The sequence below is a fragment of the Ylistrum balloti genome, unplaced genomic scaffold (genome assembly GCF_031769215.1).
Source record: "Ylistrum balloti isolate Yb309-2 unplaced genomic scaffold, AGI_CSIRO_Ybal_v1 Utg370070, whole genome shotgun sequence".
NCBI lineage: Eukaryota > Metazoa > Mollusca > Bivalvia > Pectinida > Pectinidae > Ylistrum > Ylistrum balloti.
Window position 1 is genome coordinate 147,123 of NW_026782112.1, and position 17,704 is coordinate 164,826.

The following is a 17,704-nucleotide window of genomic DNA, read 5'->3' on the forward strand; positions in this document are numbered from 1 at the left end:
AGTAGCGACATTGAGCAAGTTTCATGAAAATCTGATGACTAGTTTAGGAGGAGTTGTGTTCACAAGAAATGGGATGTACGGACGAATGTATGGCAGGACATACGGATTGGACAGACGGAGAAGATGACACCAATTTATGACCGTCTCCGGCAGCATATAAAAAAGATGTTGACCAGGGTTTTCAATTACCTGATATTGATTTTAACAATTTTTTTTTCCTTTTAACCTTCTTTTACCTAAAAAGATAAAAATTCTGACAGTGACATAATCAAAACTATGACTCAGTAAAATGAGGACAAAATATAAGAAAATAAATGATACATAAGAATTTGCTCATTTCCCTCCTACATCAAAGGTTGAGACACCTTTATACAAAAGTGATTTTCTTTCACTTTGGAATGTTTCAAACCATATTTGAGGAGAAATTCAATCAATCCTACAGAAGGAGTAGGATTTGCCAAATGTCCCTTTTTTTTAGCTCACTCAAGTCATTCATGACTAGGGGCAATTTAAAGGAAATGTTAATGGATGTAAGGACTATAGATACAGAAACATTGCTGCAGGCCCCGTGATAATATAACAAAGAAGACCTCATTTGCCAGAAACATTGTCACAAGCCCCTATGAAAGTATACCATACAAGCCCCCATATTTCCCAGAAACATCATTACAGGCCTCTGTAATAGTATACTATCTAAGTCCTATCCCCCAACAAGAAACATTATTACAGGTCCCTATTATTCCTTTTATTTCTCCGACCTATTCTTTAGTCTTTGTCTCCCCCTCCCTCTGACAAAACCCTTGTAGTCCACTGTGTTTTATATACTTACCTGTATCTCCTTTAGTTTTTATTTTGTTTTTCTTTTCTTTTTTGTGTGTGTGTTTGCAAATGGTTGTTCAGTTTTGCTTTCATATTGTTTGATTTTATATATATGATATAAAAAAATAAACTTCATTTATTTCAAATCGTACAAATCACTCTCAAGGTAAGCATGTGAGGTTTAACTGTGGGAGGAACCCAGAGAATACCCCTGTCATCAGGAAACTGATCCCCTACTTCTTCACATCAAACCCCTGATGTCAGATGACTGCTGTTGACAATTCTTACTTGTAAATTTCTCAGTTGTGCTGTTCTGGCTGCTATCTTGTTGAATGGTTCGGACACCTTTGTTCTGACCCTTGGTAAAAAAAGAAAAAACAAGAAGGCTGTAGGCATAAATGGTCATTTGAGAAGTTAAATGATCTATTTAAGCCATCTGAGAGTTAAATCTATTTAAGCAATCATTGCCCTCCCTAAGTGATACTTATACCAATGAAATTAGGTTGAAATCACTGTATACATAACCATTAATTACTATACCTCTCCATAACAGCCAGCAGGGACTGTATACATAACCATTAATTACTATACCTGTCCATTACAGCCAGCAGGGACTGTATACATAACCAATAATTACTATACCTGTCCTTAACAGCCAGCAGGGACTGTATACATAACCATTAATTACTATACCTGTCCATTACAGCTAGCAGGGACTGTATACATAACAATTAATTACTATGCCTGTCCATTACAGCTAGCAGGGACTGTATACATAACCATTAATTACTATACCTGTCCATTACAGCCAGCAGGGACTGTATACATAACCATCAATTACTATACCTGTCCATAACTGCCAGCAGGGACTGTATACATAACCATCAATTACTATACCTGTCCATAACTGCCAGCAGGGACAGTATACATAATCCATTACAGCCAGCAGGGACTGTATACATAACCATTAATTACTATACCTGTCCATTACAGCCAGCAGACACTGTATACATAACCATTAATTACTATACCTGTCCATTACAGCCAGCAGGGACTGTATACATAACCATCAATTACTATACCTGTCCATAACTGCCAGCAGGGACTGTATACATAACCATCAATTACTATACCTGTCCATAACTGCCAGCAGGGACAGTATACATAATCCATTACAGCCAGCAGGGACTGTATACATAACCATTAATTACTATACCTGTCCATTACAGCCAGCAGACACTGTATACATAACCATTAATTACTATACCTGTCCATTACAGCCAGCAGGGACTGTATACATAACCATTAATTACTATACCTGTCCATTACAGCCAGCAGGGACTGTATACATAACCAATAATTACTATACCTGTCCATTACAGCCAGCAGGGACTGTATACATAACCATTAATTACTATACCTGTCCATTACAGCTAGCAGGGACTGTATACATAACCATTAATTACTATACCTGTCCATTACAGCCAGCAGGGACTGTATACATAACCATCAATTACTATACCTGTCCATAACTGCCAGCAGGGACTGTATACATAACCATCAATTACTATACCTGTCCATAACTGCCAGCAGGGACAGTATACATAATCCATTACAGCCAGCAGACACTGTATACATAACCATTAATTACTATACCTGTCCATTACAGCCAGCAGACACTGTATACATAACCATTAATTACTATACCTGTCCATTACAGCCAGCAGACACTGTATACATAACCATTAATTACTATACCTGTCCATTACAGCCAGCAGACACTGTATACATAACCACTAATTACTATACCTGTCCATGGCAGCTAGCAGGGACTGTATACATAACCATTAATTACTATACCTGTCCATTACAGCCAACAGACACTGTATACATAACCATTAATTACTATACCTGTCCATAATAGCCAGCAGGGACTGTATACATAACCATTAATTACTATACCTGTCCATGGCAGCTAGCAGGGACTGTATACATAACCATTAATTACTATACCTGTCCATTACAGCCAGCAAGGAACGGTATACATAACCATTAATTACTATACCTGTCCATTACAACCAGCAGACACTGTATACATAACCATTAATTACTATACCTGTCCATTACAACCGGCAGACACTGTATACATAACCATTAATTACTATACCTGTCCATTACAGCCAGCAGACACTGTATACATAACCATTAATTACTATACCTGTCCATGGCAGCTAGCAGGGACTGTATACGGGTTTGCATCATCTGCAGTACTCCTGTAACAGAAGTCATGTGTACAATGAAAACTATCTGTCAGGGAACAGGAGTATACAGCTACTCATCATAGCAAACAAATATCTACCATCAGATGTGATAAACCAGTTATGCTAGGATGCAGATGATAAGATTCAAGTACAGCAAACATTTGTGATGCATCCCTTTAGTGTCCCATTCCTCCAGCTCCATGGATCTAAGGCACATTATTTATACAAAATTGGTTGGTACTTTCCCCAATCATACTCCTGACTGAATCATATGAGGATGAAAAAAATCAGCATAATGAAATAATAAAAAAAGTTACTTAATCCAAGGATACCAACAAACCAGTACCAGACATTTGTACCAAGTTTTTATGAGCACCTGTCCATCAGGTGTTTGAGACTGAAACAGATCGTCTCGAACCATCTTTTGAAACTTTATATAGGATGATTTTGAGATTTAAATAAAAATAGCATTCTTGTGGATTTCTTTTATCATACTTTTTAATATGAATCACAATTATATCTTCTAAACTATTGTGATTGCTTTGGAAGTCATAGCAGAAGTTTACAATAGCCTGTTGTATCCTGGGACTGATAGGTCATTGGGTCAAATTCTAGAATGACCATCATGCTCGTTAACGATAAGATTGGCTTTGTGTAACTTACAAAAAAAAATAGCTCCGCAAACGCCGGCAATATCCCACAGCCTTATTATAAAGTTGGAAATGTGTGGTTGGGGTGAGTGGAAAGTTATCTCAAGAATGAGATCATAGGAGATCACCATTTTCACTGAGCATTTTGGCTCTATGGACGTAAATAAGCCTGTAGATTTTTGTTGGCATTTGCATTCCGCTCACTATGTCACGACATCACTGCGAATCTCCATTTTCATTGGAGATGTTGGGCCTATGGACCTACAGAAGTTTCAGTTCTTGTTCTCATCTGACATTCTTGAGATAAAGAGCAGAATGCAAATTCAAGATGTAAATGACATAATGGATATTGGGCGGCGATAAAGAACAACAGAGTTGTATAGGTCAATAGGCCCAACATCCTCAGTGAAAATGGTGACCACCGGTGTTGTCGTTCTTGAGATAATGAGCGGAATGTAAATTCAAGATGGCGCACATAACCGCCATATTGGATATTGGGCGGCGATGAAAAACAAAAGGGTTGTGTAGGTCCATAGGCCCAACATCCCCAGTGAAAATGGTGATGACCAATGACGTAGTTTTTGAGATAATAAGCAGTAAGCAATTGTGGACGGATGGACGGCTCGACGGACGCCGTGCGTGATCGCAATACCCAACACCCTTTCGGGCTGTAGGGTAAAAATATCATAGGATTATAAGAATTTTGTCAGCCTGCAAAGGCCTTCGCTAATATCTAACAGTACAGACACTGATGGAGATATCGCTAAGTAAACTGTACATAACGTCAGACTCTATATCTATGCGTAGACATTCTTTGGAAGCTCAAAAGCAAGATCAATAATTGCTTTTTTTACAATTTTGAAACACATCAATAAGATAAAGGATTATCTGTATATAATTCATTTGCAAAGTTATATTAAATGTTTCACTGATGATCATATTTGCTTTCTGTTGTTTTATTATACTAATGAACTTTGGTCAACATCACAGTTACCACATGGTAAGAAAGTGTGTATATCTCGGTGCCCCTTAATAGTGGATCAAATTGAAAAAATCACTGAAAACCACCCCCTGCCGCTGATACTCGGGTGCGGCTTATAGCCTGAAAAATATGGAATTTGTGGTAATCCTCTTAAGGTCCACATATGAAACACAATTCCACCTTTACACAGGTAAAAATAATGATAGACAGACAATACATTTCATATTGTTTTCAATTTATTTTATTAGTTTTCATTGAAAAACCAATTGACAACTTCACTCTCCAGTCTTTTCCTCTGTGCTTTATGTTGTCACTTCATTAGCCCGAAAATAACATTAGCAGAACTTCATGTTTTAATCAATATTTTACTTTTGTTTATAGGTTTTAATCCTCTATGGGGGTTGGAGGAATGTATACTGAATAAAGATTGTGGAACAGTACAGGGTGAGATATATCTATATGTGTTTACATACCCTCCAATGTTTCCACTCCTGATGCCTGTGAAAGCAAGTCATCATGGTGAGCTACAATCTGAAATGTAACAAATAAATATGTAAATAGAAATAAAGCTTTTAAATGAGAATAGCATTTGTAAATTTGAATATATATATAATTACTAAGTAGACTGAAACATGGCACAAGACGTAAGTACTAGTTTCTGTTACAGTTATCTCCCTTAAATAAACGTACATTAAACATTGCTGTGATCTATTTCTTACAACTACATTCAATGATAAAGAGAGTAACTTTCATCAATTTCTAAGAATAATTTACATCTAAACAGAGAATACTTTGCCATGTGTATGCTTATGAATTTAGATAGAATACTTTACCATGTGTATGCTGTTATGAAGTTGAAGAGAATACCTGGCAATGTGTATGCTGTTATGAAGTTATATAGAATACTTTGCAATGTGTTTGCTGTTATGAAGTTAAAGATAATACTTTTCAATGTGTATGCTGTTATGAAGCTAAAGAGAATACTTTACTATGTGTATGCTGTTATGAATTTAAATAGAATACTTTGCAATGTGTATGCTTTTATGAAGTTAAATATAACACTTTGCAATGTGTATGCTTTTATGAAGTTAAAGAGAATACTTTGCCATGTGTATGCTGTTATGAATTTAGATAGAATACTTTGCCATGTGTATGCTGTTATGAAGTTGAAGAGAATACCTGGCAATGTGTATGCTGTTATGAAGTTAAATAGAATACTTTGCAATGTGTATGTTGTTATGAAGCTAAAGAGAATACTTTACTATGTGTATGCTGTTATGAATTTAAATAGAATACTTTGCAATGTGTATGCTTTTATGAAGTTAAATATAATACTTTGCAATGTGTAAAAAGAATACTTTGCAATGTGTATGCTGTTATGAAGTTAAAGAAAATACTTTGCAATGTGTATGCTGTTATAAAGGTAAAGAGAACATTTTATCTCTTATTACGAGTAGGCTGGTATATATGTTTTACGACATCATGTTACAAGAGCGTATCACAGATCGGTTTCCAGCTGTTTCATGCATGTCTGCACTACCAAGATGCAAAATATGACCTATATACTGGAGTGACCATGATGCATGTCCAATGTTACGTCCATGACATTAGATGAATATGAAGGCCAACCATTCAAAATGTTGCTTGAAATGACAGAACCTAATATTACTAGTCATTGAATATTTGATATATTTTACTGCTAATTATTTTTGTGAAGAAAACTTATTGGAGGGCCTAAAACTGAAGTAACACATATCCATGGCATTACAATATCTAAACAGAAAGTAACTTTTCATTAATTTGACAATAACAAGTACTTGAGAAGGAACTATATTCCCGAGTGAACAGCCTTTGGTGTCTTGTTACATCCAAAAACTCTACATATCATTCCTACAGGAGAAATAGGATTTTAAAGAAATTTCCACTTTTGGGCCACGCTTCTGAGGGTCGAAACACATTGTTTTCATATTTTCTGATTTTGAACATGGTATTCAATTCATCATTGAGCACTTTGCATTTCAAAATAACAGATTTGGACTTTTTTGGGATTTACCGACACATCACTACATTATTTATAAAGAAAACAGAATATCCTCTGTTTGTCCATTAATTATCAGACCTTCCCAATATCCCATCACTTCCTATAGTTAACATCTGATCATCTAACTTTTTATATGCATTGCTATGTGAAGAATATGTTTTCATTCAAGGTATATCCATCAATATAAAATCTGTAATGTACCTGTGAGTGAATTTCTCTATCAAGCAGTGCAATTCCTTCAGCTAGCTTGGACAACTGTTCTGCAATGGCTTGTCCTTGAATTGCTCTGTTGGCATATCCCTTAACATCAAATGATGCATCTAGGAACTGACTAAAAATGTCTGAAAAAAAAGGTTTACAAATGAGATCTACTATATTTTGATCGAAAGAATACAAAAGTAGTGAGTTTAACAAAATACATAATCTCATGAGGCTGTTGAAGTCTGGAATAAATGAATAAATTTCTCAATGATTAAAAAGAGACTTAATCGCTAACTTAGTTTGTTTTTCTAATCGGTCCAAAAATAAATAAGGCAAAATAGAGGCCTCGAGGAACCTTGTTATGATGATTGCGAAAGATCCATTCAGTACTTCTCAAGAAATGAATATAACAAACTTTTATAACCTAAAATGGCCCCTTGTCAGAAATTTTGTTTTCCTAATCAGTCCAAAGATTTAAAAGGGCATACCTAGGGACAAATGGAAACCTTCATACAGATTTGAGAAATAAGTATCCAGTAATTCTCAAGAAAAAATCATAACAGTCTTCCAATTCTAATGCCAACCAACTTTATAGACAAAAACATCAATCAATAGGAATGCACATCAGACTAAGCCTATCAAAGTCCTCTCCTTATGATGAGAACAGCTGGTAAGAAATACAGATCTATATATAACATACATTGATTTGATCAATATTCATAAAAATTGTCATTTCAGTAAGGAAATTTAACTTGATATATCTAATAAAATGGGAAATGTTGTGTCAAGTGAATAATACAAAATACTGGACAGTGTATTGTTGATATATCCATATGTGGAAAGTTATCAGGAATAAATATTCAAAGATATTGGATTCATAATCCCAAATGATACAAGCCATACAGTCCATATACATGTCACACTAACCATATACTGTTCAGGATTAAAAACCAGTTTCAACCAAAATAGAGATACATAATTTAAACTGGTAGGATTACACCAAATCTAATAAGTATTATGATATATGTAATTGCTTATTTGATTTAAAATATATTCCTTCACATCATTATGCAAACAAAATGGAAACAATACAAAAATCCATAGTTTATTACATAACAGGAAAATTAATATATTACATGAAAAAATAAAACAAGGTACTAGTATCTGTATGATTCCTATTGATATAACATTAATCAACATCAAGTGTATAATGTACTGATCACTTATATAAAGTCTGATACATAAAACCTCTTTGTACATCATTAACACTATTAAACAAAGCAACAGGACATTTATACATAAATGATTATGAATGCAATGATTACAATCTGTTGGAGAGTGTGATATACCTAAGTATATCTACTGCATTGAAAAACTTGGTTGCATTCGAGCTCCCTTATTGGAGATTCAAGTATCTGATCTTTGTAATTATCATAGTTAAGATTATAAGATTTCATAGTTGGGATATGTATAATGTTTGTATCACAACTGCCAACAAATTTAAAAAATATAAGTTGTGTAGTTGACTAAATGTTATGTAACTAATAAATTTTCATTGTCAAAATCAAAGATGGCCACCTGACAATCATATTAGTTTTTTATTATTCCCAAAATCAAACAGGCAAATGTTCAAAAAGGCACAATAGGGGACCATGGGGAACCTACACATCTAATTTGAAGATGAATTCTGTTCTCCATGAGAAAGAGTATGAACAGATGATAAATTTGTGGATTATTGGTATGTGATGCTGTTTTATAAATAAATTACATCTGAAAAGCCCATACCCAACTTCTTTAGCGAATCCCCATCCTCCGGTTTCGTGATTATTATGAAGATTTACGAGTCGTCAGCATACATATACATACCTGAACAAACCGTCTCAGGTTCATATATATATATATACCAAATATTTGATCAATGAGTAATGCAGACGGCATAAAAATCAAGCAATCCATATCAAAATCAACGCCTTCGTCGTATTTGCTTGATTTAGAAATGGAATTTTACTAACCGGTACAATATTCTATCTGTCTAAGGCAGGTAATTGTAATGTGCAACAGTAATAATAAAGCTACAATCTTTCAGATTGTGTATTTTTCATATGATCTTTCATCTAAGGTCGAAATCATATCATCAATTCTTGCAATATATATGGAAATTCTATATTTACCGTCCGACTGAAGCTGCTGTAGTAACTTGTCATCCATATTGGATATTTCTACTTCCGGTTTGCAACGTTGCTTAATAAACTGCGGCACGGTATCAAATGTGGTACGACAAAAACTCAAAACTAATCAAAACTTCCCAAAACTTATCCAAAATTATCCAAAACATACTCGAAATCGCCCATCACTTCAAACACCCTTAAAGAAATTCCATTTAAGATAGATACCGCAAAAATTCGCAACATTCTTGCTAGGTTTACGTTATTTTCATGATAGGATTTGTCTGTCTGTTATAGCGATTATCTCCCCTAAAACAAGTTACGAAGGGAACAACACGGATAAGCATTTAATATGAAAGTTGTTCAACAAGAAGCATATTTTTTACTGCCTGATGCATGTGTGTACTGAAGTGTGCTTTCAAAATTCGTTTTATATTTCGCTAGATTTTAACAAAACATCGGCACATACACATGCACCGATGCATCATCATCATCTGGAAATATGCCAAGTCCAAAACGAAAACTCACTGTAGTGTGGCCCAGTTGGTCAAACCTTCAGTGGACAGTAATGCCACAGAAAGCGGAGGTATTATTGGACTACTTTGGTAGTATATTTACACACTAGCCGGATGGAGAGATACCAACCCTACACAGTAAACCAGTACATACTCCACTTACAGATATACTGATTACGGAGAAACAAGTATTGGAGAAGTAACTACAACTGGACGTGAATAAATCTGCGGGTCCGGACGGACTTCATCCATAAATTCTAAAGGAACTAGCTCATACTATAGCGTCCCCACTTGTAACTATATTCAACACTTCAATACGGACTCGTGTTGTACCACATGATTGGAAAGTGGCTAACATCACACCTATTTTTAAAAAGGGTAAAAGAAAATTATCAAGTAATTATAGGCCTATTAGTTTGACAAGCCTTGTGTGTAAGACTCTTGAAGCCTTAAACGTATGCATCTAACAGCCCATTTCATAGAGAATAGTCTCTTCAGTACCCGGCAGTTTGGCTTCATCTAAGGTCGCTCAACCTCCCTGCTACTTCTACATGTAATTGAGACCTGGTCGAAGGTTCTGGATGACGGAGGAATTATCCGGATTGTATATATATGGACTTCATGAAGGCCTTTGACACAGTTCCTCATCAACGATTGTTAGGCAAACTACGTAGCTACGGGGTGGAAAGTAATGTTTTAGGGTGGATTTCATCCTTCCTTAGCGGTAGACAACAACGTGTATGTATCAACGGTAACAACTCTAATTGGGGTGAAGTTGTCAGTGTTGTACCCCAAGCAGCGTTTTAGGACCTATATTATTTGTGGTGTACATAAATGATTTGCCAGATGTGACGTCAAACTCTATACCGTACTTATTTGCTGACGACACAAAAAAATTCAAGAAGATTTCTTGTGGCCAGGATAGAACCCAGCTACAACATGACTTAACAGAACTTCAGGACTGGTTTGAAAAATGGTTATTGCGATTCCATCCAGATAAATGTGTTGTGTTAACAACTGGGAAAGATGCATATGATACACCCGCGTACTTCCTGAGCTCTGGTAATGAGAATCATTATCTACGCCAAGTTGATAGAGAAACCGACTTGGGAATTACCATCCGGATTCTAACTTATCCTTTGAACATCACATACAGGGGAAAATCAACAAAGCTAACAGTGTTATGGGCCTCATCAGAAAAACTTTCACTTATCTGGATGCTGACAATTTTATCCTTCTAATTTATTTATGACTATAGAGCTGCTCCACCTTGAACAATTAGAAAGAAGGAGCCGAATAGAGAGGTCTCCTAGACCTGTGTTCGGTATAATATCCTGAGGTATCATCATCAACACATCTTCTTCATCTAGAAAACAATGTATCATCGCAATCAGGCCGGTGGTGTGGTAGCGCAGTTGAAACACACTTATCTTTCACCTAGCCTCCGGGGTTTGATACGGGACCGGAGTATCCTCCCACAGTTAGGCCCCTCCCATGATTACTTTATATGTTGAAATTATAAAGTTTCCATATGTTCAGAAGTCATGCATATACAATCAAACAACATGAAAACAGACAAAGAAGAATAAAACTATAGACGACATGATAACGCAAACATGACATTATCCCCGCGCCTACAACTGTGCCAATAACAAAACCATTTAACTAATGTATAAAAAAAAATAACTCCTGAATACCTCAATCATTTTTGCCGCCTTTATCTGGCGAAAATAATCGTTACAAGTTACTATCAATAATAACTAAAGGATTCCTCCTTTCAGACTAATTCGTCTTTTCCACCTTCTACTCTTTACCGATGGAATAAATTAGAAATTGTTTGGCAATTCTCAATTTTCCGTGGACCTTAATACAAACATTTTTATATCATGTGCAAAACTTTATTTAATCCAGCAAGCGATTTTGATGCCAATGTGTAACAATAATTGTATATTTGTATTGTCGTGATTGTAATGTCATTTAAAATGTATATTGGGAGGAGGCGTTAATAAGTTGCAATAACTTTTGCCTAATTCAAAACTTTGTCGATCATTTGGCAATAAATGTTTAAACTATCGGCCTAATCATAATGATGCATTGTTTTCTAGAAGAAGAAGCAGAAGAAGAAGAAGACTTTATTATTATTATTAAAAACACGCTTCAGTGCAGACATGGATCAGACAGTTCAAAATGCGCATCTTATTTACAAACTTGCGCTCGCTTTTAGGCAGTGCCTATTTCATGTTATTATTCTTGTTATTTCAGTCGTCTGATAACTATATCTCACATAACAAATGTGATCACTTGTTCATATGTGTCAAAACCACGTGCAAAATGTAAATATATCCCACAAATCCCTTTACCGGAAACAATTTGAATTGTGGAATGTTTTGAGTATGCGCTTACGGTAATTCCGGCTAGTTACGGAAGCAAACAAGATGTCTGCCGTCAGTACCTCCAGAGCTAAGAAGCATGATGTAAGTTGACAAAGTCTCATACACTTCTTATATGTGTCCTGTAATGAAATTTCCGATATGCTGAGATTTATTTTTTCTTTACAGCCGTTGTCGAAGAAAACTCCGGCCAACCCGAAATACAGCCATATCGGACCGTCGGTTGACACAGGTAAGTTAGATAGATTCTTCAATCATTCCGAAACTAAACTGTAAACACAACGCGCAGTGGCTGTACTAATCCGAGGGGTTCAAACTACATATTGTACTGTCACTGTCGATTAGACAAATAATCGCTGATAAATGGTCAGAACGGGCTAACACTTTCCAAATCCGCATTACCTGTTGATAAAACTTGTCTTTAGTTAAGAGCCAGAATAAAATTAGGGGATGATATGCTTTTTATGGATATGCTGGAGATAAGATCATGAATTTTGTTTTAACACGAGACGAAGTTGAGACACACTTTCTCACAAAAGTGAACCTATAGCCCAAGTAATAAGTTCCAGTGACATGTAGTGCAGGAGATAGAGCTGGGACAAGATAGCAGAAGAATGGATAGATGGACACCTAAAACTATAGTTATCACCAGTTCCCTGTGGGAGATTTAGTACAAAATTCCTCCCAGACAGATGCTTTGTGAACAGCTATTAAAGTAACAATATCATAATGCATAATTCAGAAATTATGCCTACGGCTGGTAACACTACACATCCTACTCCTGTAACATAAGAGGCCGCGGGTTGGCCGTTTTATTATCTGACATTATTGCTACAAGGTGGCTATCATAAGTTTCTTGTTGTGTAAAACCTCTAACATTGTTGGAGTATAAATATCCATGACTGCTTAATTAGAGTTGAGTTTCCAGTCATTATCATGTTAACATTAACAACATGTATTCTATGCATCAGAGAATGAAAAAAAACTGCAACATATTAAAAAAAAAGCAACTTTATTTTTATGTTCCTGCAGAATAGAAGAAGTGTATTCTATGCTCAAGCCAAAACACAATTATTAAGATAGATTTTTCAGACATTCAGACAAATGAAAATGCATAAATTTCCATGCTAAGCATGGAAAACGATAAAAAGATCACATACTGTTAATCCTTGATTTATATTCTATTCAAGACTTAAGGACATATTTTATCAGTATATAGATTGTGATTTATCATTTAGGAAATGCAAAATATCTTACTCTTTATCAGAACTGATGGCCGGACCCGGGATTCCTGAATTTACAAGAAATAATTATAAAATTGATATAAATTGTTAACAAGCATTCAAAATAATTGATTTTGCAATTCAAGTTTCTAATGGTAAATATTCTGACACACAAAAGAAACGCAACATGTGATTTTATGCAAGAATTTTCTTACTTCACTGAATTTTGTCGTTTAAATGTAACACTTGATACAAGATTTAAATGTATTCTTTGGAATAACACTGTCGATTTCTCATTTTGCCCTCACCCATTCTGTAAAAAACGTCAAGGCTCAAGATGGGGTAGCCACTGAAATTTTCAAAATTCAATAACGAGTATGCCCACCGTTTGCATTTGTTGCAGCTCGAATCCTGCGATGCATAGAATTTACTAAGCAGTTTATTTGTGAAACAGGGATGTTCTGCCACTCTTCTAGACGTGCTTGATGCAAAGCGAGTATAGTCTCTGGTGGATTTGGACGCGTTCGAATGCGCCGATCTAGCAAGTCCCAGACCTGCTCTATTGGTGACAGATCGGGACTGTAAGGGGGCCAAGGTAGTGTTTGCACATAGTTTTGGCGTAGAAAATCCATTGCAAGTCGCACTACGTGACATCTGGCATTGTCTTGTTGAAAAATTAAGTTATGCTGGCGAACAAAAGGGACAGTGACAGGTTGCAGGACAGTGTCTATGTACCGCTGAGCGGTCAAATTGCCTTCAATGACTACTAAAGGGGTTTTGCAACCACCACAAATACCGCCCCATATCATTACGCTACCACCACCAAATCTGTCACGTTCCAACATGCAGTTGTCAGTGTATCGTTCACCACAATGTCTGAAAACACGTCAACGTCCATCAGAGCGATAAAACGTAAATCTGGGGACGTCAAAGAAGAGTACACGGCGCCATCTTTGCATAGGAAACACATTTGGATGATGTTATCGCAACCACTGAAGTCTGACGTCACATTGTCAACGGTTAAGTGGCATTCCCACTGCAATGCGTTGAGGTTTTATACCGTATGATCGCAAATGCCTCAGCACGGTATCACGGCTTATTCTCAGATGATGTGTCCCCCAGTCTCGTTTGTGGGTTTCTGTTCAGTTTGGAAGCGGTTGCACAGATGCTGCAACCTCATGAAACGGTCCTGGCGTGGTGTCGTAACCTTAGGTCGGCCAGTTCTAGGGAAGTCAGCAGTTGTACCAGTAGTTCTAAGGCGGGCGTATAGTAGTCTGATAGTGCTTTTATGGACATTCAGTACCCTTGCCACAGGATTTGGGGTGTTTCCATCCTATAGTAACTGCACTGCTCTGTTACGTTCATCATTGGTTAGCCGAGGCATCTTCTTTGCGCAACAAAAATGTTAATCAATAGTGGATAATTCTTACCAAATACCTGAAGGATAACAAACAGGTCTGATACTCACGAAGTGCTGCCACATGTACACGTGCACATGCAAATCAGGGTAAATGGTCGTGTCTTGTGTGTACGACAACAGGTAGTGTGACTGAGTTCAGTCAACCGTGAATCGATCGGAAATGTGTGAGGTATCATTTTAGTCAAAAAGGCTAGCAACAGTTTATTCATATTTTAAAAATGTTGACATTTCATATAGGTTGCGTTTCTTTTGCGTGTCAGTATATTATGCTAGGAAGTGTTTTCATGTTGATGTTTTCTTTTCTTATTTTCATACAGATTTTTAATGTTTGTTTGTTTGTTTTTCTTATTGTTGGATTTCCTTGTTAGCGAGTCCTAACATAGAGAACTAATAAAATATAGGAAAATGAATCCCTTTTCTGCTTATAGCCATATTTTCCCATTTTCCAAAAAAAGCTACAGTAGGCTGTATGTATAAAATATTGGTCACAAAAACACTGCCTAAAGAACATGAAAGACAAAAAATGAAAAATTTATTGAAAAGTTATCCTAAAAATGATTATTAATAAATGATAATAAATAAATGTTAATTGTTGAAATTAATAAAAACAAGTAAACAATATATCATGATTTTTTTTTTTTTTTTCTAATTATTATTTATGATTTTTCAACTTTGTAAAACTTTCCAAAAAAGTAACATGTCAATGGTATTTTCCCAATTTGTGGAAAAAGCTGATAATATTTCCCCAATTTTGCACAGGACCCCTTTCCCAAAATAGCTGGCAAAACCTCTGGGTTATGCACTCATTAAGAATTCTTGTGGGGATGAGCTGCAAACAGTGATTAAACATGCTCTTTATTAATTACTGGAAACCACATTCTAGTATATATTGGTAATAATATATTGTAGGCCTCTTGTAAAATTTCCAGACAAAATCTTACACAGGCAATAAATCACCTGTGCTTAGAATGTAGAAACGATTTGGATCTTCAAGATTGATTTCCTATTTTCTTATCTGCTGATAATCAGAAGGGTTAAACAACCGTTAACCGGTATATCATGATATGGATTCTACTGCTTTGATGATGATGATGACTTTGAACTAAAAATGGTTAAGAAAGTCATGAGGAAATGAGTGGAGATGTTGAAAAATTAAAAGAAGACCATAACAATAAGTAGGTTGGTAATTAAGAACAAATTAAAAAGTTACAAAAAAGAACATATTTTATGAACCTCTAGATATATTTAGCATCATCATCAAGTTTGACATGATTAATGTTTGGAGGTCAGCGATCTCCACTCTCTAGGTTTACCATATTCATGTTTTCTATAATGAATTGTTAGGATTTGTGACCTGGCCAAACATAAGTTCTTCAAGGATAAGTAGGTCAAGGCCAAATGCCTTACACTTCTGTTAATATTTTCACTAACTTCCATTATTTAAAATCCAACCTGTGCTGAACTACCAGTATATGTATGAATAATGTAAATCCATTCCTCTTTATAAATAGATCAAATTTTTTATTCTGTGATTCAGCTGGCATTGACATCACTACTAAGTCCAAAGTATGCCTACCACTCAATCTTTATATACATATCCACTCATATTAACCAACCAGTACATTGATAGAAAAAACATCCATGTACAATTCTTTATCAAAATAACTTGAAAAACTGAAGCAAGAAAATTTTGAAAAAGTTCGTTGAAATAATTAACGTTTGTCCATCCCTTTAGATTTTGTGGGATAAAACTTGATTAAATGAGTTTTATTTTAATGGTAGATATACTTACAGCACAATCAATACATAGTACACATTTGTCACTGTATTACTTGTACTACCATGGTCACATACAGATACATTCTTATGAATTACTGATCAGAATTTGAAGGAATTGATCATTTTGTTTCATTAATTTCCTTCTAACATATATTAGATATATTTATATCATATGGATATCATTGAAATGCATGATATAATTTGTAACTCTCCAAAACATTTATATGTTCCGGTAATAAGGAAATAATTGTCAGTTTTGTTGTAAAATCTGGTCTCTTTTACTGGCAAAATTGTCTTTAAAACCCTTATTTTTTCCATTTATTATTCAGCTTTTATAGGATAATTATTGTTTTTTTTTTCAATTTCTATTAAGACTTTCACATAAATACATTAAAATGAACAAATAAAAAGCATTAACCTCGCAATAAGTTTTTTTGAAAATATGATTGATTTTCTTGCTGGTATTTTTGTGAAATAGCATTGTAGTTAAGGCTTTGTACCACTCTGTTACTTGTGTTCAGCTCCTAGGTATCATGCGGATCAATACATATGTTTCCACCTGTCAGTGCATCTGTCCAACAGTATTGTAATATAATGATAACTCATTTACACCACTTGATATTACAAAAGTATGCCTGATTTTCAGTCAAAATGTACAAACTTGGCCTAACCTTACAAGTTCTACAGAGAATCTAACATAAATATGTCACTAAAAGAAAACAAAAAGAATGCTGCATTGTAATTTTTAGCTTACCTGATCCAAAGAAATGGTGAGCTTATGTCTTGGTGTGGCATTCGTCTGTCATATGTTATCCCTTGATCATCATCATACTAAAAATTGCTACTAGTCATTAACAATTAAACAGATTATGACCATATTTGGTCAGAAGCATCCTTGGGAAAGGGAAACCAAATTGTATAAATATTAGTTTAACATTGGTTTGAAGGATGTTTAGGTGAAGGGAAATCAATTTTGCATAAATTATGGGTCCCATAGGTTATAATGGGAACAGCTCATTTTGGGAAAGGGGTTGTATCTTTGAAGCAGTCGAGACCTCATAACCATGTTATACATGTAGCATTGCTAGACATCAAGAGATGAACACATTCATGATATCAGAATTGGTATAGGGCTAGAGTTTGTAGAAGACTATTGTTATATTCCATACATCTTTACCAGCTATAACTTCATGAATTTTGAATGATATTATTGGAGTTTAATGGCCTGATTGATAACTAAATCCTATATTTGATTTGT

General features: G+C 35.3%; 2 protein-coding genes across 4 annotated transcripts in view; one reads left to right on the forward strand and one right to left on the reverse strand.

Moving 5' to 3' along the window:
- LOC132549630 (conserved oligomeric Golgi complex subunit 5-like) overlaps positions 1 to 9,180 on the reverse strand; it is a 35,793-nt gene extending 26,613 nt beyond the window's left edge. For 2 of the 3 annotated variants that reach the window (XM_060213579.1, XM_060213578.1), the window contains exons 1-5: positions 9,126 to 9,180; positions 6,955 to 7,094; positions 5,186 to 5,243; positions 3,038 to 3,092; positions 1,108 to 1,177 (exon numbers count right to left, since the gene is read on the reverse strand). In XM_060213579.1, the coding sequence (XP_060069562.1) occupies positions 1,108 to 1,177; positions 3,038 to 3,092; positions 5,186 to 5,243; positions 6,955 to 7,094; positions 9,126 to 9,162 (360 nt within the window). In that variant the 5' untranslated portion in view covers positions 9,163 to 9,180. Of the gene's footprint in view, positions 1 to 1,107; positions 1,178 to 2,628; positions 2,653 to 3,037; positions 3,093 to 5,185; positions 5,244 to 6,954; positions 7,095 to 9,125 lie in introns of those variants that run through there. The other variant, XM_060213577.1, reaches the window with a different exon arrangement.
- Positions 9,181 to 12,069: 2,889 nt separating this feature from the next.
- The window catches only part of LOC132549633 (centrosomal protein of 41 kDa B-like), a 37,682-nt gene continuing 32,047 nt past the window's right edge, over positions 12,070 to 17,704 (forward strand). Inside the window, exons 1-2 of the mRNA XM_060213581.1 lie at positions 12,070 to 12,108; positions 12,193 to 12,256. Coding sequence (XP_060069564.1) covers positions 12,070 to 12,108; positions 12,193 to 12,256 — 103 coding nt within the window. The remainder of the gene's footprint in view (positions 12,109 to 12,192; positions 12,257 to 17,704) is intronic.